A 25,211-nucleotide genomic window follows, 5' to 3' on the forward strand; every position below is an offset into this window, starting at 1 on the left:
ACAACGAACAAAACGACAGCTGTCCATCTAAGGACGATTGTCCTTGCATTGGGCATGACAATCATAATGATTTTTTAAATGCCACGCTTGCAGCAAAACTATAACGCTTAAAAATAATAATAAATTCCCTTTCTCAATTTTTTTACAAAAAAAAATTTGTCGTATTTGCTCTGCGTGTGCATGTCGGAAGACCGGAAATAATTTTCTAGTTGCACTCGCGAACCCCAGTTGAACGAACACCCACCCCCAGAACTGCACTTGTGCCTTATGATTGTGTTGTCTGTTCCATTTTACTTCTCTATATTTTTTTTTTTAATGATATCGGCGACAGGGACCGCCACCAGGTGTTCAATAATATATTGTGCTGATAAGTACATAATTTTGTTGTAAATTGCGCCTTTTGGCCTCGTCGCTTGAACTGCAACGGCCGAAAATTAAAGGTTCGATGCGGTGTAGGGTTATACCCTTATACTCAAATATATATGAATTTCTTGAAAATACTTCTACTATTTACTTTTTTTAGTTAAGGGTTATGCAATATTCGGCATTTTCGCAAAAAAAAATATTTTTGCTTATAGATTTTAAGATAGTCAAAAAAATATTTGAAATAAATAAAGTATAAGAGTATAATAGTCAACTTTAATAAAAAGTACTAAAAAAGAAAGATAATAGATTTGATCAAAATATTAGCAATATACAAAATCGTGCTCTACAAATTTTAAAAAGTTGTATTAATTATTTTCAGAACTTTTGATATGAAAGATTAATAAATTATTTTCTCAGGATATTGTAAAGTTATTTTTGAACCTAAACTGCCCGTTGTATTGAATGGTATTTTTTCAAATATTTGGACTGAACGAGATACATGTCGTTATCGTAATTCTTTGAAATAATCGTAAACTTGGTTCATTTTTAATTTAATTTAATTTATTTATTGTTAAACTAAATTACTAAGTATAACATTTAGATATTAGCAAACTTAGAGCAATTAAATACCACAGAACATGTTGTTTTTTTTTATAATATTTTAAAATTGGAATATTTGTATATATGTATGTATTGTATTTTTAGTAATGGTGCCACTACATGCTGTTGACTAGCAAGCCTGACTAGTTGAGAAATATCCATTGCGAATTGAAGAACACTCTCTTAAAGACCGCTTCCGCTGCCAAAGATGCTCGCTGCAGCGCCAGCATCGCTGATATCGCCACTGACACTGAAATCTTCGCTGCTCTGATTGCTGTTGTGATTTTGACTAGAATTTGGGCTGCTGCCTGTCTTTGCAGTGGTGTTGCTGGTGTACAGCGACTGAGCATGCTGTTGGTTGTTGCATGCCCCATTGGGATCATCCGGTGTCCAAGTGCGTGCGTAAAGCTTGCTTCCCGGATAGCGATCACCCTTGCGATACCACGACAACGAATGCGACATTCCGCCGGCTAAAAATAAAAACATAGAAGAAAAAATACAATCATAAGCACATATTTTCATTCTATGAAAGAGTTTTAAGTCAAAATCGTCAAGGATTCGGATCTCATTCTGTCAGCAAACATTTTTCGTCTATTGCTTTTTATGTCGAAAGTGAAACACTTTTAAGGATACAGTAGAGGCTCACAGAATAGAACTGTCACGTAACCCTCAAAAGTGTCTGCTTACATACACTGAAAGTTGTTAAATTTAAGCTGTTAGCTTTAATTTTCATTTTAAATCTAAAATCCACGCTATAAATGCCACACAAAATATTTGTTATTGCAAAAAGAAGGTTTCGTTTAAAACTAAACATATGACCAATATTATGAGCCTCCCAAGAACAATAAGAAATAAATATTACACATATTCTAATATGAAAATTTATGAAACATTCTTGAAGAAACCTAATAAAAATAAATTACAGCTCCAAAATAAAGTGTTAATGTTCATGTTTTCAGTTTCGGTATTCTGTCTATTCAAAAGAAAGTCAAGCGCCGCCCAGTCAATTAAAATTGTTGCCAAATACTGAGCAAATGCCATTAGCGGGCACATTACAAGGACATCAGCAGGAGCAGAGCAAACAAACAGCAAAGGGTTTGTAGCATTCGAGGGGTTCGCCTTCCCCATTTGACATTTTGTTGTTGCAGCTGCCCGCCTGCTGTGTGTATATGTGTGTGTGGCACACCATTTGTCTTGAACAAACACAAAATCCCAAGCACAAATCCTCCCCCGCTGCCCGCTCTTAATGCTGCGTCCAATCAGCTTGCACCCAGGATAGCATCCCATTCCATTCCCTTCCAATCTGAAGTTTGGTAATTTGTAGCGCACACTGTTTTCGAGTATTTCGTGCGGGTGTTGCTCAAATATGTGGCTTGCCACCCCATAAGGCAACCACACACAGCTTCCCACTCCAACACAGCAAAAATAAATCATTTTTCAAAAAATATGAAAATTTCAGGAAAATTATTCAAACCGGCTAAGACATTCTACAAATAAGCCAAAACTTCTACAAGTAACAAAAATTATTACTTCAGTTTGGAGAAAATACGTATTTGGGGGATAGAAACTCTATTTTTTTTTTAGAAAATAATTTAATATTATCATCTTCTTATGCCGATTTTGTTCTTGAACTATTTTTAATATTTACACTATATTTAATATGTGTCAAGCATTTATTTAAATTGTAGAAAATTATTAAAAAACTGTTTTAAAATAAACTAATATTATCTTCATTTCAAAAATAGTTTAGAATTATTCTATTTTTATTTTAAGGAAAGTTTAATTTAAATTAATTACTTAAGATTATCGTCTTCACCTGTAGATTTTGTTCGCGAATTTTTTAAAATTATTTTCTTAATTCACGCATTTATTTAAATTATATAAATAAAACCACTTACAACAAATGCGTTAAAATTTTATTGAAATTGTGTAAATATTTATATTAACTTTAGAAATGTATTTATTTTCATCATTTTATGTAAAATCTGTTCATCTTTTATGGAATTTCTATGACACAAAATCTATCCAGTTATTGAATTAACTGATGTAAAATTTCATCAATTGGATTTACATATTTTCCTAAGTGCATCCACCCACTCAACTACTCCGTCAACGTGCATCATCTTGGTGTGAACATATGCCAGGCGCGTGCAGCCAAATCTCTCGAATCCAAACCAATTGCAACCATTTAAATGGGCGTGTTGTCTTTGCCCCCAACTTTCATTTTGTGGAGCGTGGAGGGGGTTTTTGCGATTTTTATCTATTTCTTTTTGTTTCTGTGTTTTTCTGTTTTTGTGCTGAACATTTTTAATGCCCGTTAAGCATGAAAACGCTTTTGCCAACCAACCACACACTCCCCAATTTCCCAGGACCCCTCCCACCCCCCGCCCCACCTCTCCACCCCAGCTCTCCTATCTCTTTGGCCTCAGTTGCCCTTCAACAGGACCCATGGAATCGTTTTCCGCTGGCGACAGCCAACATCTGCTGGAGTGTAACGAATTTCTCACGATATGATTATGTCGATTGCGCTTTGTTGTTGTTGTTTGTGTTTTTGTTGTTGTTATTGTTGCTACTTTGTTGTTCCCCATGTCAATTGTAATGTGTCTGTGTATGTATCTCGTAGAAGTGGGAGTTGGTAGTTGTGCAAGGTGTATGTCATGTTGGATTTTATCAAACAAATTATGTGTTTTTTTTTCTTGTTTTTTTGTTAACAATATTTTACTAAGGATTTGTTGTGGGGCTTTTTGTGGAGCTGCACACTAAATAAATGAGAAATGTTCTGTTTTTTTCTAGTTGGCTGAAACTTTGCATGATCATTAAATAACACGGTTCGTGTCTTTCTGTAACTATTTGTCATTATTTTATGAGTATTTTGAAGGAATGTGGAAATTCTTTTAGCCTCCTAATATTAAAATAAGAACATATCATACAGTTTTTATACAGTTACGATAAAAAAAACAATCAATTAGTAAAAAAAAGTGCATGCATTCAGAGACAATTGAATGGAATAAACTGCTCCGATTGCCGTTAAATATATTGGAAATATCTATTATAAATTAAATATCTAACCATCAGGTTATAAAAATCAATTAAATTTCGTAATCTACTTTGAAAAGTTAATAAGGAAAATCAAGGAACCCTACAACAACAATGTAATCCATTTTAAACTACGTACTTAATGCTCAAAATGTAAAAAAAATTATATAAATAGCTTGGATTTCTAGGTATTCAACATTTTGAGTGTTACTTTCTCTTATATTTATAAAAGTAGATCTTAATTGCAATGCGCTGAATATTTCTGATACACAAAACAAGCTCACCATTTAATGAGTACATATTATTTAAGCCGATAAATTGTAACTCCACTTATTCTGTTATTCCCATATGAGACTGTAAATATTCCCTCAAGTGCATATAAAGGGGTAGACCATATCACTTAACCAGGTATTCACTATAGCCAAACAAGTTCGTAACCCTAGTCTAACCAGTATTAATTTCTGTTGTGACACTCAAACTCTAAAAAATATGAAAAAAAAGCAACTCAAAAATACAGCAAATCATTCAAAATTAAATTTACAAATGCCCCTAGTGATATATATATATATATATATTTGAGTATATTCACAACACCCTTTGGCAGACCAAGTGGGTTGGCTATTAGTTATGCAGATGCCTTGCACAGATCAGGATGCTATCTCTCTCTCTCTCTCTCTCTCTCTCTCTCTCTCTCTCTCTCTCTCTCTCTCTCTCTCTCTATCCCTCTCTCTCTCTCTCTCTCTCTCTCTCTCCCTCTCTCTCTCTCTCTCTGTCTTTGCAGGCAGTTGCAGTGTCATACATTTTGAATAGAAAAATTATTAACCAAAAAACCGTAACTAAAGCTACTTTTATGAGCTGGCGCACGGAAACCCTTAATCCATTGTCCCATCCTTCCTCCGCCCCTCCAGACAAACTCATGAAAAACGTTTCCGTATCCGTGGCAGGGAAACAACGAACTGTTCCCGTGATCGATGCGACGGCAATGAGCAAAACAATTTGCTTGACTGGCAGTCACGCAAAGCCCGCAAAGCGAAGCGGGCGAGAAGTGTGAAAATTCTAATTAGTTACACTTAGGCAGACGAAGCAGAAGCAGCAGCAGCAGCCACAGCCACAGCAACATCAGCAGCCTTACCAGGATACCACCAGACAGCAACTCAACCCAGCAACCCTCACGCACAAACAGAGACAGTCGACAATCGACCATCTAATGGAATAAACCGCTTCGATGGCCTTTAAATATATGCAACGCACCAAGTCCAGCTGAATTATGTTATTAAATGTAGTTCTGGTGCTGAGTTGAGCCCGCTGACCGCCCACAACAATATGATTGATGGCTGATTGATTGACAACTTACTGCGATCCTTAAGTATGATTTTCTTGGGCGGCTCCTTTTGGTAATTGCGCTGCAAGCTCAGCCCAGCTTCGTTGCCGTTCTTGTCCTTCTTGACCATTTCGCTCAGAAAGGTTATATAACTAATAGCTAGCTTCAGCGTATCGACCTAAATAAATAAATAAAAGGGTTAGGGTAATAGGATTGCAAGTTTTAAAAAATATACTAAATATATATTTAGAAAATCGTATTCAGTATTTTTAGATTTACTGATATTTTATTAATTATACAGTTCTTTAACAAGGCGAATAGTTATTATTTTTGTAAGTCCTATTTCCCACGAAAGGTGTGCTCAAAAGTACGATGTTCAAATAAGTTTAAACTAAACTATCAAATTAAAAAAAAAATTTTTCAAGGCATTGAAAATAACAATTCAAGATTTTATATATCCTTCTATATATCCTTCCTAAAATTGCGATTTAGGTTTTATATTGATAACTTTTAAATTATGTTTTTGTTTTGTACTAAAAAACCTTTTCCTTTGTAAAATAATTGCATTTATGCAATTTAAATTCAATGTTAAGCAGTATAAATAAATTCATAAATCAAGAAATTGTCAAACATTTACAAATTTAAATACTGCTCTAGTATTATAATAATACAAATCGACTTGCTGGCTATTTACACAAATTACTTTTTACCCAAATAGCTGACCGGCCATTTCTCACCCACCATATCTTTGAGTAGTCAGTCCTGAAAAATCATTAATAAATATACAATAAAACGTCTACTATTATTTTCAAATTTTAAATGCACCGCATTTAGACATTCTTATTGCATGACAAAATAATTATATCAATTTCAAAATATATTGACTTGATTATTTTGGCATATAATCGATTACGTTTGAAAAAGATAGAAAAAGAAAAGGATTTATTTATATAGATAATCATATATATTTATCAGTAATCGCTCAGAACGTGTATAAAAAGATTTATTAAAACCCATTAAAACTGAATTTATGACGAGAACAAAAGCAAATTTGTCATATTGTTTTTAACAATAAATATAACACTATCTATATGCTCTGGATAATGATTAGAAATGCTCACCTTGCTTAAGCGTTTCTCGTAGGGCAATGTTGGTATATGGGTGCGGAGTCCCTCGAACGCTTCATTGATGCTCTGCATGCGTCGTCGCTCCCTCAAATTAGCTGCCTGTCGCTGCTGGGCCATTTGGGAGGCGCACTTCAAGCGACGAGGCTTGTGACTGCGCCGTCTAAACATAAACAGAGAATAGCTGCAATCGATTATTATCGGAGCATCCAAGCTGAATCCATTCTATGATTGGGGGCACTCACGTCTTTTCGTTGTTCTCCTGGTCGCTGTTGAAACCACTGCTGTAGGCATCATCGTCGTCGTCGCTCTCCGAGCTGTGCTCATCTCCGAAAAAGTACTCGGAACTGGAGTTGGAGGCATTGGTTGCCTGCGATCCTTCAAAGAAGTGCCGAGCCATTGTGGCCTCCAAGTCAAAGTTGTCCATGGAAAACATTTTACATTAAATGCTCTTTTTATTTGTTGTACAATATCTGCTTAAATATTGTTATATTGCCGCATAACGGTAAACGGAACGCCTCCGTTTATAAATCTGATTGGCGAAACGTGTTCAGCACGTGTCGCCAAGCGGATCTTTTGTCCTTTGTGTGTGCGGCAAGTGCGGCACGTGTCGTCAATTTTGACTCTTGATTTGCAGCACCCTGTAAAAAAGACATACAAATTGATTTCGATGGTTCCTTCATTTATGTAAATACATTGTGGCCTTATCAGGTTCGGGTGATGTGCTAAGTAATTGTTGAGTTGTTGATTTGATAATAAACATGTTTAACATACGACTAAATTCGATAAGATAAGGCATTGATAGTGTTTCGGACAGACGACGGTTAGTTTGATATAGACTTATAGGATCAGTGAACTTTATTACAGAAAAAACACATTTCAAAAGTCAAAGTCATATTTAATAAATCAAATTTCATTATGCTTAACAACTTATCAAGGATTTGTCCTGATGCATATATATAATAAATACAAGGAGTGTCTGATTTTGAAAAGTATTATATATCGCGTAGGTTATGTATTCCCATAATGGGAACAATATACATTTTTGCATTTAAAGTTGAACCATTATATATTTGACAATTCAAATCTCAATATTCTCTTATAATAAAGAGTTACCGAGGCTTTATCCTGAAACATGTATTTACAGAATAGCTTTGATTTATTATATTATGTATTCCCACAATGGTTTACAACAATATACATTTTATAAAGTTTCAAAGTTTCTTTATATGTGTGCTTAATGGATTCTTCAGCTCTGCTTGTTTTGATCGATGTATACTCTAAATTGAGTCTGCCCTTTCATAAGTGTCTTTAATAACTTTATTCTTAATAGATTTATAAACATTTTTCTTGATCAGCAGCAAATATCTTGACGATATGGTTCTATGTATTTCCCACAGTATTCCATATTTTCGGAATATATCCAGTTAGCAGTGTTTATGCCGATCGCATAAGCACACTGTATAATATGGGTCGCATAGCTAAAATCGATTTTTGAGTAGTATTTTGAAATGAATTTGGTTGTATTACTAGATCACTATAAGATAACAAATATCAGGTTAATAAATTAAACATATGATATATGACAGAGATAATAATACTTTCTTATTAAAGTTACTCGGAGCTTATTCAATTTAATTATTAAAAACGCAATCTCCTATGGATAGGTTAATAACTAGGGAAAATTGTTTTGTCGATTAAAAAAATAACAAATTTGAATTTAATGTAAATAACTTCTTTCTTTTTTTGCATAATGCAAAATAAAACCGAAACTATCATACAGTTGTGCTCTTATGGCTCTGCAAGAATACATAAATTTATACAGAAATTTCAGAACTTTGACTAATTGAATACAATCTTTAAACCTTACAGCGAATATACGCCGCCGGTATTCCAGTTAGAATATTGACATCAGTTAGTTTACCTTTTTCAACTGTTTCTATCCAATATCCACAGTTTTAATATAATACACAAATTTCGGTATTCATAGAAATTGCACATAAAAAATTGTAGTTTTGAACTTTCAAAATACAGCAACTGCAGTCAATTCGAGATAGCGATTCGAAAAGACATAATTGTCTTCACATTAAAGCGCGATTTGGTAGCGAACGCGCCGACAGCTAAGAACCGAATGACAATGCCCGGGTCCGGGTCCGGGCGAAGGATACGTGTGATAAGAGCTAAACTCAGGGGTTGCAGCTCCTGGCACGGATAACGTACAGCAAAGTTGTCTATCATAGCAGTGATGGCGTTACCACATCAAACGAAAAGGCATTGCCAAATGGGCGGAGTCCGCACCGCTTGCCAGCCAATCAGCGTCGAGCAGTCGAAAGTTGCGACTCTGCAGGGTTGCATTTTGGTGGTGTTATAAGCTTATTAAGTTTGAGTTTTGGGTGGCCAGGGTGTGAAATATATATATATATATATAAATATGTACGGTTGTGTCTGATTTTCATATGGTGTTGCACACACATTAAATTGTTCTTTGATTTCAAACGCGTTTATCTGTTTAAGCGGAATTATTGCCCGAGTGGCAATCAAGTGGCGTGCAACGAGTATATTGTTTAACTATGGACTTGCCAGCAAGTGCGCTGCTGGATTCGTTTAGGGGTTGGGGCTATGGATTTAGATTGGGAATTGATAGGGAATAGACAGCTGCAAGATTGTGTCTCTGCACTTATGGCATAAGCAAGAGTTAATGATTGTCTTGAGCAGTGTCTAAGCCTAATTAATGGTTTGGTGGCAACCAAACAAAGACCTCAAAAAACAACCTAAATGACAGGCAGCTTAAAAGAAATTTGTCAACCAGCATAATTTTAAGGCATTAGCAAAGCACGAAGACAAATGCAAATATTTGCATTGTCTGCGATTCGGCTTCGCTTCGAACCAACAACTCCATTAAAATGCGTCTGCTGCAAGAATATCTGCTGCATATTTCAAGGCGCAAACAAACAACGCAGACAGGGGTGTCAAAATATGCGAGATCCTCTGCTAACACTAGCTAACAATCATCCCAAGCATATATTCACTATCACTACACTAAGAAAAAAGATAGTATATCTTAGCGTTTAGCCAGAAATGGAATTTATTTTTATTATTCAGAATAATAGTACACTTTTTCCTAAATTCAAATAAATTGGATTGAATTAGAAAACCAACATTTCTGCTTTTTAGAGATAACTTTTACATTTAATTTCGCAAAATCTTGAAACTCTGATTATTTACTTTTAATCATTCTGCAATTTAGAAATAATAACCTTGTTGAAAAAAATTGTTACAAAACAAGCAGACTGCTTTTGGCACAACTAATTTTCTAAGTGCACCCGTACCCCAGTGCCAGGATACGCCTTCCCTTCGCGCTCAGGGCAGACGTTGTTTGTTGTCCTTTTTCCCTGTCTGTCTGTTGCTGCCACTGCCCCTGATGACTGCCGATTGCCGACTGCCTCATCATCATCGGAGGGCAACGATGACGACACGGCGAACTCACTAAGGCTACCCATGATAAACAAATTGTTTTGGCTCTCCATCTATTCGATGTTGTTTTGTTGTTTTCATTGCAAGCGCTGCTCGTTTTGTGCAGCTGTATAAACAAATTAGTTTTCAATTTGATCAAGTTGTTGCCTAGTGGCAACCAGTTAACATCCGATTGCATTTATGGACATCAGTTAGACAGCAGACCCTATAATGGACTTTACCTGAATAGGCATATTAATATACAATTTTCATAATCGTTTCTCGTTTGGAATGTCGACTAGAAAGGATTGTTCTGTTTAATTTATATAAATCATAGCATAATAGCGATATAAATAGGTAAATTAAATCATTTGATGTACATTTGCTTCTTGTTATGTATTTAATATACATCTTTTAGCTCTCTTTTTTATAGCTAACTTGTTATATATTTAAATTCCTTCCAGCAGCAAGCAAAAAACATATTTTTATTTGTATGTTATAATTGTATTTATGTTTAAGATAAATAAATAACTGCATTAAAAATTGCTATAATTTTCAAATGCCATAATAATTATAATATGGTATATTATATAATAATTTAATGTAATTTTATTTTATATTTACAAAATATACAATTTTAGCATAGTTTTTTAATCGAAGGATCATTTTTTAAATGAAAAATTGCCTTTCAGAATTATATAAATGATATTAATCTGTTCAAATAAACACATAAAAATAGTTTATTTACTATTTTAATGTTACAATATTCGAGAAAATACAACGGAAAATAATTTAAAGTATACAACACCTGCTAGTTTTTTCCCCAAAAGTTTTACTATATAATTAAAGCTCGAGTTAATTAAGTAGTAGCTGGAAGCTACCATACTCTGGTAGATACCAAGATGTGAATTATGCACACGTCATATAGCACAATCAAGCGTAACCGCCTCTACATACTTATATATGAGAACTTACCCTATCTAAGGTCGATCCCTATATCATTCATTACACGCAATTGCCTGCGAGGGGGAAAGGGGTTGGCTCAACCTCAACGCATTGTCATTTTGCACAACGATTTTCAATTCGTTTTTTTTTTTATTATTATTCGAATTCTAATTAAAAACCAAAATGTATTGTTGAGGTAGACAACCAAACTGGGCAAACGGGGCGCTGTGAAATGCTTATCACACTGCTGTCCATGTCCCTTTCCGTGCCCCTTTCCCTGCTGATCCTTGTCTACGTTCATCCACAGTGTTGACACTGAGCATTAAGGCTGGCGAAATCCTCTTGAGTGCATGCCTCGCCGAGTACTCGATGTGTGGATTGTGTGTAAATTTTAATCTCATTTGAAAAGTTTCAGTTTTTTCCAACGTTTCTTATGTAAAGTGCAAAAATTGAAATCAACAATGGGCTTTATGAAGGGTTGGCCCCGGCATTAGCAGCTACTTTTAATTCTGCTGGCCTACTTAATCCGTAGGGTACCTTTTCAAGCCTTCAAAAATTACTAAGGGTAGCAGCACATGCATCTAATATCTATAAATAAACTTTGCTCTTAAATCAGTCATCCCACTCTCAAAAAAGCAAGTGCATTTTTAAAATGTACCGAACTTTGAAAATGTAAAACTTAAGGTTTTAAATAAATAGAGAAATTATTTTGCTGGGAACAGATATAAAATGTTGTAGTTGAATAGTAAAAAGTTCATTGCAAGATACTTTTATTTAAGTCATATTAATATCAATAAATAAATTTTGCAATTAAATCAGACTTACTACACTAATTTTTGGGAAGTGAGCTTATAAAACTCACGAGAGGAATTTAAAAAATGTACAAATTCACTATATTTGTAATTAAGTTTTGGCTTATAAGAATGCAAGTATACAATAATAATTACATTAATTTGCTTGATCTAGAAGCTATTAATCCCAGTTATTCAAGTGTTTTGCTAAATATATTTAACAAATATTAAAAAAAAAAATGTATTGTTTAATTTAACATTACCCATAAAAACCTATACAAATAATATACATTTTGCAACGCAGAAATGAAAATCAATATTGACATACGTATGTCTGTTCCAATGTTAACATAAGGGGCCCAATTCTGTTAATAAAATATGTTAACATACCATATAATTTTAACATAAATTGAAAGCAGAAAGTTTGGCATTTGCTTAAGTGCACATAAGTGAACACTTCCATAGAAGGCGTCGGTGGTGTAATGGTTAGCATAGTTGCCTTCCAAGCAGTTGACCCGGGTTCGATTCCCGGCCGACGCACATCTAACTTTTTTGTATTAAAAACTCTTTTTTTAAATTTTATTTCGAATCAAGTTTATTTTTACAATTTGTACCCAAGAAAATCACATACTACATTAATCTTTTAAGCCAACAATAAGTCAATATATTATACATTGTGCAATAAAGTGAATTAGTTTAATTTTTCTACAATTTGTACATAGCTAATTCACTAAATTTGTGCTGGGGTCCAATGCGTTCATCGAAGCGTTTCCCATTAAATTCAAACTCCGTGTAAGGCGTCTTGTTGAGCACCTTAAAACCCACCGCTTTTCCAATATTGTGGGTAAATTCGGAGGTCCACAAAGCATTGACTGCCGCTGGTCGCTTATCCCGCAACTCCTCAGCCACATTCTCCAATGCATGACCACCCTGCAGGATGTCACGCGACAGCTCAATGGTGTATTTAGTCAGAGTTGTACCCAAGCCGAGGCGTCCAAATTCCGGCAGAGTGGCCAAAAACATTAGCTCACAAACGCAATCCATATTGTAATCGGCCAGGACATCGATTTTGGCATCCTCCGCTATCATATAGTCCATGAGGCGTAATGCCGAGGGACTTTTCACCTGTTCATTGCGAAACTTGACAAAAAAAGTATCCTCGCCAGGTGGTGGAGCAAACTACACTTAGAAAAATATAAAAATAACAAACACTTATTAGTTAATATTATTATTTAGAGATTGAAATACGTCACTTGCCTGCAATTTGTTAAAGGCCACAGCAACAATGCGTCCACTCTCCAGATGCCTCACAAACAAGGAAACACCATCCTGTGCCGTGATTCGGGATAGCTCCTTCAGATCCTCACGCGCTTGCGAATTGTGTGGCAAATTAATTTCACAGCCTTTACAAACGGATTCATTTATAAAGAATGCGTTGTCAAGCACCTGGTATAAGCAAAGATTATTTTAAATAAAAATACAAAATAATAAATATTTAAAAATAACAAAAATTGGCAAAAAGCGAAACTGCGTCGGCCGGGAATCGAACCCGGGTCAACTGCTTGGAAGGCAACTATGCTAACCATTACACCACCGACGCCACGTGATTCATAGCGATCGAAATTGCTTTTGTCACGTTTCCAACATGTATTGCTAAATTGCCAGTGGCAATTTATTGTTGTTTTCGTGTTATCTTAAATTGCTTTATTTGACACACGCGTAGTATTTATGTAATTATTTATGTGTATACTTACTTTAAGCGATTCCTCTAAATCTGACAAGGTCATGCTGCGTAGCTCAAACTTTCCTATTAAATATTTAAATATTATACTTCAACATGTTATTTCGTATTTTTATTAAAATTGGTATAGAGAGACGCTCTGGCCAAAAATGATTGATGGAGGTTGAATAAATGTGTTTATATGCATGTAGACATATAAATACGTTTAAGTACATATACTATAAATGTTTTTAGAATGTATGTAAAGTCAGCCCCTTTTCTGCTTTCTATTATCTGCTCATCAAATTAATTTGCAAAATTCATTGTGCTTACATCTTTTTACATAGTTCAAATACTTGTAATAAAAGGCTTTCAGATATGACAGTGCTGAACGTAGAAATTATCTATTTTCGAATGTAATTGAGTCAAACGCACTCAACTTTTATAATCAATATTGTTCTATGTAAATAATCTTAAATTTAATATTACTTACTATTTAATATTAAATTACAATTGTGTAAGTGGCTTTAAACGTGTGCCAGCCTCAAGTCTAGCTTTTTTCTTATTGCTTAGATTCATATAAATCATAAGCCAGTTGAACGCTGCAGATAGCGCAGATACACAGCAAATAACATACACCCAATCCCGTAAGTAGCATAACTAGTTCTAAGCAAACATTATCGTCTAAAAATTTTGTATATAAACCATGCATTTTTCTTCAATAAAGTGAGTGTCTTTTAGAGTCTTAGTATATTCAAACAAGTCTACTCTTTCATTTTATCATCGCACTTACTGTGCGCAACCAAGGACCTATCTCTCCGTAAGTCCAACTAGTTACACGTGCTAGTTGCGACCCCTTTTAGTCGTCAGTTTATGTGCTGACTGCTTCCCTTAAAATATACACAAACTCTTATCGTAGACGCAAAGTAATATACATTGTATTTAAAGTATACACCCTTTTCATACAGCATGTAATGTAAACTATAAATTTAACATTTGTAAATGTTTTATTTCACTTCACGTACCATCGTTCAAAGTTGACCAAAGTTTGCCGTTCTGGGTTTTCATTTCGGATCCTTATCTTGCTGAGCGCAATGGAAACGCAACCGCTATCTGCAACTGTTCGATTGTAACTAAGCTATAAAGCAGCTGGTGATAACACTGCTGACAGATCCGGCGTCGCTCTGGTTACCTTCTGCTAGTGATTTGGGCTTATCATTGTATGTCAATTCTATCGCTAAGCTAAATCTCGATTATTATCAAACTGAACAGAAAATAATTTTCAAATACTTTCTCTAAAACGTATTTACAAGCAAATAGATATTTATATGTACATATATCTATGATATGATATCTATGATATATGTATGCATATATATATTTTATTTTATTGATAAAAAAAGAGAGTACGTAAATTTACTTAAGGAAAATAATTAAAATAAATATAGCCCATAAACTCTGGAAAAACAAAGAAAGAAATGCATTAATCGTTTTAGAATAACTTGAAAACCATATAGCTAAAACTAGTTTATTAATTCATTCAGTATTTTAAGCTTTGCTTTTTGTTTGCGCTATCAGCTTTTTGATAGATTTATTTTCAATTAACAACACTAAGTTATTTCCACTTTATAAGGTTTATTGAATGTATTTAGACTAGAAGCCCAATTCCTAAGCTGATAGCGCAAACATTTGGTGACCCCGACGTGATTCATTGTGTTTCGCGTATCGTTGTAATTAAACCATAAAGTGCGTTTAATAAACAATAACACAAAACAAAACATTAGTCAACTAATTTGCAAAAAAAAACTCTAATTTGAACAACCAAAGGTGCATAAAACAGACACAACAATAAGTGCAATAGAAATCCGCTACTCAATCTCCGTTTAGTGTGTGTCTCTGCTTCGATATAACTTTTGTGAACCTTTTTTCGTGTACATAAGCAGCGTGGGCAATTGAGTACATAGAGACGGTTTCTTTCTCGGCGCAGTTGTTGTTTTCGGTAGTTTTGTGCATTTAGCTGCAATCTCGTGCGCGCGTTAAGCATAAATATGAACACAAGCACAGTCGCGTCCGCAGACAGTGTGCCTGCGCAAATATCGTTTTATAAGCGGAAGGTTGACGATATTTATAATTTGCTGAAAAGTTTTCACATTTCACGTTCGGAATCTGAGATCATTTCGTTTGATGCTGTGCTGCTTAAGGAAAACTTAGACTTAGTGAATAAAATGGAAAAATCGTTTATCCTTGAGCATGAGAAACTGGAGTGGCTTGACTTTAATTAAATATATAGTGAGTACTACCAAGGCTTTCTATGGCTGGGTGCGACATTGAATGTCTGATTAAAACGGCAACTTGAAAAATGTGAATTGCGGTCCATGTCGTTCACACTCGGACACATGGAGTTGATAGCTGATCGGTTGAAAGTTGGTGATAAGAAACGTTTAGTGTCTGAGCCGCTTATCATAGAGACCGACAAGGAAGATGCTGATGCTGGAATTGGAGCTGGATATGGTGAAGTGGCACCCACATCCATACCAAACAGCACTAAAGATGGCTTCGCTGTGGACTATTTGCTGCAAAAGATATCCATGCGACAGCTGCGTTTGGTTGAGGCACTAAAGATGCATCGCTAAGAACTCATTAGCTGAACTCAACTGCAAAACGAAATTCTGTTAACAAAAAAAGAAAAAATGCGTTAAAGTTGTAATTGTTGCAATTATTGTTTAATTTTAAAAGAAGATGGGTATATTCTATATGCATAAAGTGAAAAATTCGGTAAGCGTTTTACCATAAGTTTATTCATTCGCTTTAGCCAAATTACTAACATTAAATTATTCGTTGACTATTTGAAGCCCTGCTTTTAAAGATGCAGCTAATTTGAATTGATTTGAAGCGGTAGTGTTGTGAAAGATGCATCGCTTAGAACAACAGCTGATACGATTATAAGACTTTACAGCACTACCACCAGAAGAAATTCTATTAACAAAAAAAAATAAAAGCATTTCTCGTTGGTATACTTGGAATTGTATTTATTGCATTAATGTAAGTAGCTAAAGATTTAAAAAAAAAGGAGAAGAAAATTAAGAACAGCTTATTGGCAACACGTAATCCATTATTTGTAGAGAACAACTTTAGGAAACCATGACAACGCTGTGCTAAGCAAAAGTGAAACATTCGATTTGATCAGAGAAAGAAAAAGTGTCAATTGCAAAATGTTTATTTTGGACAAAATACTGCCGTTTATATTTAGCTATATACGACCATGTATCAAATGGTTCCTGCACGTCTTCACCCGCCTTTCCGAGCTGCAACGCATCTGCTATGGGGCAAGAGCGGGCGCGCCGCGATGCCGCCAAATCGAGGCATCCTTGATGCAATCGAATCAGCCCGAAATCAAGGGATTGCTCCTCGAACTAGACGAGGGAGCGCCCTATGCCACAGACAGAGAGCTGCTCTACTTCGGTGAGGAAGAGTCGGGCATAATTAATCTCCAGTTTTAAATAATCTTTAATCCGTTGCAGCACCCCGAGCCGTTCACATCGTGTCCCGCGTGAAGCGCATCAAGAGCAATGTGCATCCGGATTTTGGGCGGCTTTTTGGTAATTGTGTGACGACCATTTGGGGCTATCAGCGCCTCATGCATCAGGTGGAGGAACTGCGCTCCGAGGCCTACGACTCGGAGAATCTGGAACATGAGCAGAAGCTGCTACAATTGTGGCAACTCCTAATGCCGGAAACCCCGCTAACGGGTCGCATTTCCAAGCAGTGGCAAGAGATCGGTTTCCAGGGCGATGATCCCAAGACCGATTTCCGTGGCATGGGCATGCTGGGCCTGGACAATCTCTTGTATTTCGCGAGCGCCTACAACGATGCAGCGAAGCATGTTCTGCTACACTCGATGCATCCAACACTAGGCTACACCTATGCCATTGTGGGCATCAATCTCACCGCCCTGGCATACAATCTGCTGCGCACGGGTGCGGCGAAGACGCACTTCTACAATCAGGTGGCGCAGCACAAGCAGAGCTTCAGCACCCTGGAGGATTTCCACAAGCTGTATTGCTATCTGTTCTTTGAGTTCGATCGCTTCTGGATGGAGAGCTCGCCAAGGAATATTATGGACTTCCGGGAGGTGTATCAGGCCTTCGAGATCACCAAACTGGAGGCGCTGCACAATGAGAGCACAATATTCAAAACGAATTTGGTTGTTGAGTCCGTCTAATTATAATTATTAATATTATCGTAATTGTGATTTAGAATTGATTTTGGTTTTTTTATAAATGCAGATTTGATGCGTTTATTTGAGAGAGCTATATTATATATATAGTATATATATGTATGTATGTATGTATGTTTAATATGTATATTTTATATATTATAAAAGCAACTAAAAATGAAATATATATATATATATTTTTTTTTTTTTTTGGAATGACAAGCATAATACTTCAAAAACAGATCAAGGTCGAGATTGCACGTTAAACACGAAAATAAAATCATTTAAATATCACGACGCAAAAGCAATAAACATAAAAGTCAATAAATAATAAATTGGAAAATTCACAAAAATGAAATCAATTCCGACGAATATCCTAAGCATAATCTTATGAATACTATATATCAAATTGGAGCGTTGTCGAGTTGGGTTTGCAAGCTAGTTTTGAATATCAATAAATATATCTGTATATATCTATATATATATATATATATATATATATATATGTGTCTGAGTGCATTTAGCGATAGAATTTGACCTCGGCCTCGACGCAATCCTTGAGCAGTTCGTCCAGCTCATCGCTGGCATGATCCTGTATCGAAAAGTAATTGTTCAACTCATCCACACAGGATCGCTCCAAGCTCCGCAAATGCTCCAAAGCAGCCGGCTTCCGATTGCCATGCAAACTGTGCAACAAAGTCTGCTCCGCATCCGCCTGCACCTGGGTCAGTGGTGAAATGCGCGGCTTGGGCGCAAATACAAACGGCTTGAACACAGAGTCGGCGGCATTGGGTGTCCCGGTGAACCAGTGGCACGATATAGAGCCACCACTTCCCTTGCCACCACTCAAGACGGACACATTGGCCGCCCGCGAGCCCAGGCCGCTGGCTAAGCGCAGCGTCTCAAACATATCCTGTTGTGTATAGTTGCCATCGCCTGCTGGCCTGGGACCACACCAATCCGCCGCCGGCGCCTGCGCCTCAGCATCATGAGCAGCCGCAAAGCTAGCTGACTTATCCAAGCCCTCACTGGATTTGTCCACATTATCGGTGACAGTCAAACCACCGCTGGGCAAACGCAGCCAGCTGGCCTGCAACTTCTCAGCTGCCCACACTTTGCCGGCGCAGCTCAGCAGCCAGGCAGCTGTCGGATCACAAACGATAAAGTTCAGCTTGGCATTGTCGCCACTGTGCTTGGCCACCAATTCGCCCACTCGATCCACGGCATCCTCCACCTGCTGGCAAGCAGCTAAAGCAATGCTGCAGGAGAAAGATATCGATTTTAGTTAGCCTAATTATAAATTTATACATATATATATATTTATATATATACCGCACTATATCGGTGCCCAGCAGGCAATCGGTGTCTGTTGCCTGCTCCTCGCCGCCGCCACTCCAGCTGAGGCTGATAGCCACGCCTTTTTCATTCGCTCCAAAGTCGCCGCCCCACAGCCCAGGCTTGGGTTTCTGCAATATGACACGTTGTGCATCGCCAACCGGCTCCAACGCAGCGCCGCCATCAGTCTGACATGGGATGACTCATTTAAATCGAGATTTTCTTTTTCTTCTCTTTTCATTTCTTTTCTTTTCATTTCTTTGCTTACCTTCCCCTCGAGCACATCGCTGACATCATAGTAACAGATTTCGGTGGCCACGCCCACCGCTGTCGCATCGTCAGCGTTGCGACCTAGAATTAAACAGCCATTTGCACAATTTGTGGGCAACACAATGAAACAGTCAGCATTGGTGGACATTATTCTTTTGACTTTTAATTCAAATGAAATATGCACAGACAGCGTTGGACTTGCAAAAAATTGATTTTTCGCAAACAGCTGTTGCAATTACAGTCTGTTAACTAAATTTATGGCGTGATGTTGGCTGCACACGCAAAAATACTCGTTGCGCGCGTGCTGCCAACTTGATTTAATTTATAATGGACAAATCGATTGCATTGCAATATTATCGATTGTTTCTTCTCTTGTTCTTGCAAGTTTACCATTGCGAGTCACGGCCGCACTGATCTAAAATCGTTGTAAAAGTCAAATATCTAGCAAAAAAAACATTGTAAATATAATATTTTTGCTATTGGTCAAGTTAGCTGCGAAGCGTCGGTAAAAGTGTTGGCCGAAAACGCCGTCGACAAACTGCAATTGTATACAGCAGCAGCAGTCAGTTCAGTTCAGTTCAGTATTGCAGGTGTTGTTGTCTCATTCGGGCGTAATATCGACTTGGTTTGACGTGCGAGCGAAACAACAACAAACAAGTTACAAGGTAAATACTCGTGCATACTCCCGTTGTTGTTGTTGTTGTTGCTGGTGGATGTTCAGCGCCTTTTTTTGTGTGTGTGTTGATTATTTTACTTGCGTGCGTTGTAAGTTGTGGGCGGCTCAAACGGTCGCTGTCCGGCTAAGAAAACCCCCAAACCCCCACAAAAAATAAAACACACCTGGCAACTCCCAAAATTGAAAGCAAAACAAAAATTGTGCAAATTGGAAAGCAAAGCAAAAAAAAGTGACAAAAGTGCTCGCGGTAAAGAAAATCAATATTCCCAATAAGAAAATGCCGAAAAAAATATGACAAAACGCAAATCGCAAAGAATTTCGGCTGCCGCTCCCTAAAACGGATCTTTTTTACATTGCTTTTTAATTTGGAGTATAAATATTGTGTGTGTGTGTGTGTGTGTGTGTGATTGTGTGTTTGTGTGCCGCTTCGCGTTGCTTGACCACTTTGTTGACCGCGCGCATTTTGATGTTGTTTTTCTGTCTGTCTGAACTAGTTTTTTTATATACATTTTCCATATTTGTTTATTTCCTTTTATTTTGAAAATTTTTGTTGGTGTGTTTGGTTTATATTTTCATCCTGCTTTTTAAATTTCAATTTAGATGAAATCGCAGTAAAATCAATAAATTTAAGCTTTGCGTATACACACACAAAAATTTCATATTAATGTGGGGGAAAAAACTGGTTGAAATTCAATTCAATTCAATGCGGCGTGCTTTAAGTGTGAAAGCGGAACACAAACCACCCTCGCAACTTGCCACACGCCACCAGCAACTCGAATTCGCTCCAACTCCCAATTGCAGCCCCCGTTTTTTTCCAAGCATCTATGCTGTGTGATGAAAATATGTGTATATTTATATGTGTATATAGAGAGTGCCGTTACATTCCTCCCCCAATGCGGCATTTCGCCTTACACACACACATTTATATCTGCGTATATGTGTGTGTATCTGTCTCTGTTTGTTCTCGTCGAAAGTGCATTGCTCTGCCGCTATTCCCCCACCCAACCCTCCCCTGCCCCCCTACTCCTACATCGTCTCGCGTATTGTAAACATTACAAAAGCTGCGTGCTGCGCGGCCTCGTTTTAAATATGTGTATGCGAGTGTGTGTGTGTGTATGTGTTTAGTTCTTTTATTTACACTTACACATTGATAATGTTGCTGTTCTCGCGAGCAGTTGGCAACGCACCCATCGCTGCTGGCGCTGCGTTTTCGGCAGTTGGCAACACGTTGACCCAATAACGGTACAATGAGACACCCGCATATATACGTGCACACACATATACAAAGTATGAATGAAAGAAGGCAACTCCACTGTGTTTTATTATTATTGTTGTTGTTACAAAATCTGTGCAAATGCGACCCAAATATGCATTTCTGCATAATTTTCACACTAATTAAACAAAATGTTGCACTGTGGTGCAAAATGCATTTACATTGTTTTTATTTTTCGATTGTGAATTTGTTTACATCGACAGCACAAAAAAAAGAAAGAAAAAAACCAACATTTTATTTTGTGGACAACGGCAAGTTCAATGAACCAATCAAACACAGTGGAATGCTCATCCGTATATATATATATAAATATATATATATATGTGTGTGTGTGTGTGCATGTGAGTGTATTTGTGTGTGATCGCTCAGCGCACGTAACCAAAATTTGTTGGTATTTTTACGGGGTTAGATTATTGTGTTTATCGCCATAATTTGTGTACACTCAATCAAACTTGAATACAACAAGAAAAACAACAACAAGAACAGTTATATGAGGTGCGTTGGCGGGCGCAAAACAAAATATACCTTGACATTGAGAACTCTCCTCTGTATGTAGGTGTGTGCATATATATAAGTGTATGTGTGTGCGTGCGTGTTTTGTGTGTTTTGCAAAGAGAATCGAGAAATGTGTGTGTTATGTGTGAAGTGTACGCTTATGCTATCTCACTCTGACGCACAATATAAGTATTATTTAGTAAATAAACCGGCCTGCCCCTTGTTGTTGTTATTGTTGCTACTTTTTGATTATGTATTCGCCGAATGACCTTGCGAACGGCACCTGCAAAATGTAATGCAAATGCAACTGCAAATTAGATAGAGCTAAATATCGATAACACTTGTCATCGATGAGTCGATTCAAGGACTTTGTTGTGTTTTCTGTCTTGCGCCCACTTTTTGCATGACTTGACTGATTTGCTTATTAATTAAGCACTATTTTTGTAATTTTAATTTTAGCTCAACACGCTGCCTGAGATTGGTCAACTGCGTTCACGTGTCAATTGACCGACAATAATCCTTTTCTGGTGAGCATCAAGAAAAATTTAAATCGGATATTGAATTGAATATTTTATTATTGATTTATTAAGGATTGTAATCAAGGAAGCCATTTTGTCCATCATTTATATCCATAGTTTTTCTCTGTCTGGCAGCACGTTTATCTGATTATAATGCAAAATCAATAAGAAATTGGTTATACTTCTAATATCATCATAAAAGCTATGTATGTTTGGTATTCACATATTCTGCACATGAATATTAGGAATACGTATTGAAATTTAATCGATTTGGTTACTAATCAGGCTCACCAGGTTTGTTTAGGTCACTTAAGATGCGCTTTCAAACTAGTTTAAGAATCTATAGTCAGAGAAAACATAAATATAACGTTACATATTTATAAATAAATAGATAGATAGGATAGATTTATGCGTATGTCTAAATGGACATTATAGATATACATATAGTAATTCTAAAAAGAATTATATAAAAGAATTAAATGTAGTATTAATCTAGTTGGATTCTAGAGGAGAATCCATTTTGGCATAGCTTAAAGTGAATATGTACATCTATAATATGTATATCTATATGGATAGAAGACCATAAGATATACACTTTAAATATATGTTTTTCCTATCAGCTAAAATATATTTATAAATATGTAATATTAGTTGTAAAAACTCGAAATTGAAATGCTTTCTAATTGAAAAACAGTTTGATAATATATGTTTAACCTCTTGCTTGTTGTTACAGTGGGTGTTGTGCAAGCAGACGCGATTCCTTCATCACTTAATGCAAAACTGGAGTTGTTAGACTCCAGCAGCAACGACGACACCATTCACTCCACCAACCTGAATCGCAAACTGATCAAAATTAAAAAGTTTAAGCTGGACGATATGAAGGAAATGGTGGGCGGCTGTTGCGTTTGTTCCGACGAGCGGGGGTGGCCGGAGAACCCGCTCGTCTACTGTGACGGCCAAAATTGTACGGTTGCTGTGCATCAGGCATGCTACGGCATCGTTACAGTGCCCACCGGACCCTGGTATTGTCGCAAATGTGAATCCCAGGAGCGCACCTCACGCGTCCGCTGCGAGATTTGTCCGTCGCGGGACGGAGCCCTCAAGAAGACAGACACCGCTGGCTGGGCCCATGTCGTCTGCGCCTTGTACATACCCGAAATACGCTTTGGCAATGTGACGACCATGGAGCCCATCATACTGACCCTAATACCCCAGGAGCGCTACTCGAAAAGTGAGTAATAATTGGATTGAGTTGAGCCTTGAGTGAGAGTAGCTAATTATTTTTGTTAATCTGCATTTCAGCTTGCTACATTTGCCAGGAGATTGGTAAGTCAAATCGGGCGAATGTCGGCGCCTGCATGCAGTGCAACAAGGCGAATTGCAAGCAACAGTTTCATGTGACCTGCGCCCAAAGTTTGGGCCTGCTCTGCGAGGAGGCTGGCAACTATTTGGACAATGTCAAGTATTGTGGATATTGTCAGCATCACTACAGCAAATTGGTGGGTATATGCTTCTTTTTTGGCATTGAGCATCCAGCGTTTCTCTTCTCATGCCTTGTCATATATATTGCAGAAAAAGGGCGGTAACGTCAAAACCATACCACCCTATAAACCCATTCAACATGACACCTCCTCCGATTCGTGCTCGTCGCCCGAGAAGGAAATCGATTCGACCATGAATTCGGCACCCACCTCAGCGACAAGCATCAAAATCACCACCAGCAGCACCAGTAGCAGCAACAGCAACACACTCGCCATCAGCTCCTCAAGTCTGTCGGGAGGTGGTGCGTCTGGTGCAAGTGCTGGTGCAGGTGCTGGTAGTGCTGGCAGCAACGTTTCATCCTCATCAAAGCAGCGCAAATCAAATGCCTCCGGAAAATCATCATCCTTGTCCTCATCATCATCGTCCAGCAGCAGCAGCAGTTCCACAACAGCAACGGCACCACAAAATACTACAAGCTCGTCGAATACTGGCGTTGCTGCTGCAAGCAACACTTTAGCTGCGAGCAGTTTTCTAGCCAGTGGCGCCACCAACACCAGCAGCAGCAACAACAACAGCTTAACTGGACCTGCCACATTAGGTGTTGGTGGTGTTCTTGGTGGTGCTGTCACCGCTGGCAATGCAATCAATAGCACCTCTCTAACTGGCTCAGGCAGCGGCAACGGCAGTGGCAGCAACAATCCAATCGTATCCAGCAATTCTACCAGCAGCAAATCATCGGCAACCAGTTCCAGCAGCAGCTACAAGGATAAGCATAGCAAAAGTCTGAGCAAACAGTCCAGCTCCAGCAAAGATAAAGATAAGGATAACGCTAACAATTCAACAAACAATAGTTTTTCCCACTCCTCCGCCTCGTCCTCATCGTCATCCTCATCCTCGTCACGCGAAAAATCCTCCAAGTCGTCGAAGAACAAGGAGAGCAGCACTAAAGAAGCTGCAAACGCTAGCAGTGCGAGCAGCAGTGGCAACAGCAACACCCTTGCCACAAGCAGCAGCACCACTGGCAGCAGCATGCCCAATGCAAGTAGCAGTCATCCCGGCGCAGTCTCCAGCAGTGGCAGCAGTGGCAACAACATGTCTGCTGTCTCCATAAATGAGCACAGTAATCATGCCCAGAATCTGAGCACAACTGCGGCGGGCAAACTGCAGTTGGCCAGCAATTTAGGTGGCGGTTACGGCAACGATTTGCTGCATGCAACAGCAAATAGCAGCAGCAGCAATAATGCCGCCAAGGATCATCCCAGTGGAGGCAATGCTAGCAATTTGGATAGTTTGTTGGGCGCTGGTTCGTCCACAGCAAACAGTGGCGCCAATTTGCTGGGTCTCAGCTCGAATTCAGGCAATAATCTGAGTGGCAGCAATAAGGCAGCAACATCTGTTGCAAGTGCAACATCCACAACAGCAGCATCAAGCCACAATCAGTCACAATTGTCGAGCAGCTCCTCCACCGTGTCCAAAAAACGAAAAGTGGACATTACCAAATCGAGCGTCAATCTGGATGATCACAATAGGTAAATATATATATTATTATATTTATAAATATAGCTATAATTATATCAAACTATTTCTGCA

At 37.6% G+C, this 25,211-nt stretch overlaps 5 protein-coding genes, 1 long non-coding RNA gene and 2 other non-coding genes across 9 annotated transcripts in view; 3 read left to right on the plus strand and 5 right to left on the minus strand.

Annotated features, from left to right (window-relative positions):
- Window positions 1-1,040: 1,040 nt before the first annotated feature.
- LOC6564079 (pancreas transcription factor 1 subunit alpha) lies at window positions 1,041-8,536 on the minus strand. Its single transcript, XM_001989783.3, has 5 exons — window positions 8,372-8,536; window positions 6,693-7,088; window positions 6,445-6,610; window positions 5,357-5,501; window positions 1,041-1,436 (listed from the first exon to the last, which is right to left on the minus strand). Exons 2-5 carry the CDS (start codon window positions 6,881-6,883, stop codon window positions 1,150-1,152), a joined length of 789 nt encoding a protein of 262 aa, XP_001989819.1. The 5' UTR covers window positions 6,884-7,088; window positions 8,372-8,536; the 3' UTR covers window positions 1,041-1,149.
- A 3,568-nt stretch (window positions 8,537-12,104) lies between these two features.
- Window positions 12,105-12,176, plus strand: Trnag-ucc. The gene has a single exon. It is a non-coding gene; the product is annotated as a tRNA-Gly (tRNA).
- A 130-nt stretch (window positions 12,177-12,306) lies between these two features.
- LOC6564076 lies at window positions 12,307-14,486 on the minus strand. Its single transcript, XM_032737111.1, has 4 exons — window positions 14,382-14,486; window positions 13,391-13,443; window positions 12,894-13,082; window positions 12,307-12,815 (listed from the first exon to the last, which is right to left on the minus strand). Exons 1-4 carry the CDS (start codon window positions 14,422-14,424, stop codon window positions 12,342-12,344), a joined length of 759 nt encoding a protein of 252 aa, XP_032593002.1. The 5' UTR covers window positions 14,425-14,486; the 3' UTR covers window positions 12,307-12,341.
- Trnag-ucc lies at window positions 13,165-13,236 on the minus strand. Its single transcript has one exon. It is a non-coding gene; the product is annotated as a tRNA-Gly (tRNA).
- A 1,820-nt stretch (window positions 14,487-16,306) lies between the features above and the next one.
- On the plus strand, window positions 16,307-17,764 carry LOC6563988 (ELMO domain-containing protein 2). Its single transcript, XM_001989780.2, has 3 exons — window positions 16,307-16,398; window positions 16,479-16,818; window positions 16,878-17,764. Exons 2-3 carry the CDS (start codon window positions 16,569-16,571, stop codon window positions 17,576-17,578), a joined length of 951 nt encoding a protein of 316 aa, XP_001989816.1. The 5' UTR covers window positions 16,307-16,398; window positions 16,479-16,568; the 3' UTR covers window positions 17,579-17,764.
- A 173-nt stretch (window positions 17,765-17,937) lies between these two features.
- LOC6563987 (secernin-3) lies at window positions 17,938-19,401 on the minus strand. Its single transcript, XM_001989779.2, has 3 exons — window positions 19,176-19,401; window positions 18,905-19,095; window positions 17,938-18,831 (listed from the first exon to the last, which is right to left on the minus strand). The coding sequence occupies exons 1-3, from the start codon at window positions 19,323-19,325 to the stop codon at window positions 18,093-18,095; spliced, it is 1,080 nt and encodes a 359-aa protein (XP_001989815.1). The 5' UTR covers window positions 19,326-19,401; the 3' UTR covers window positions 17,938-18,092.
- Window positions 19,402-22,183: 2,782 nt separating this feature from the next.
- On the minus strand, window positions 22,184-22,464 carry LOC116805410. The gene is made up of 2 exons (XR_004365158.1): window positions 22,431-22,464; window positions 22,184-22,283 (listed from the first exon to the last, which is right to left on the minus strand). It is a non-coding gene; the product is annotated as an uncharacterized LOC116805410 (long non-coding RNA).
- Window positions 22,465-22,876: 412 nt separating this feature from the next.
- Window positions 22,877-25,211, plus strand: part of LOC6563984 (protein AF-10) — a 29,881-nt gene continuing 27,546 nt past the window's right edge. Inside the window, exons 1-3 of one of the 2 annotated variants that reach the window (XM_032737132.1) lie at window positions 22,877-23,370; window positions 23,442-23,638; window positions 23,712-25,150. In XM_032737132.1, the coding sequence (XP_032593023.1) occupies window positions 23,016-23,370; window positions 23,442-23,638; window positions 23,712-25,150 (1,991 nt within the window). In that variant the 5' untranslated portion in view covers window positions 22,877-23,015. The remainder of the gene's footprint in view (window positions 23,371-23,441; window positions 23,639-23,711; window positions 25,151-25,211) is intronic. The other variant, XM_032737130.2, reaches the window with a different exon arrangement.

Source organism: Drosophila grimshawi, unplaced genomic scaffold (assembly GCF_018153295.1).
Source record: "Drosophila grimshawi isolate 15287-2541.00 unplaced genomic scaffold, ASM1815329v1 contig_311, whole genome shotgun sequence".
NCBI classification, from domain to species: domain Eukaryota; kingdom Metazoa; phylum Arthropoda; class Insecta; order Diptera; family Drosophilidae; genus Drosophila; species Drosophila grimshawi.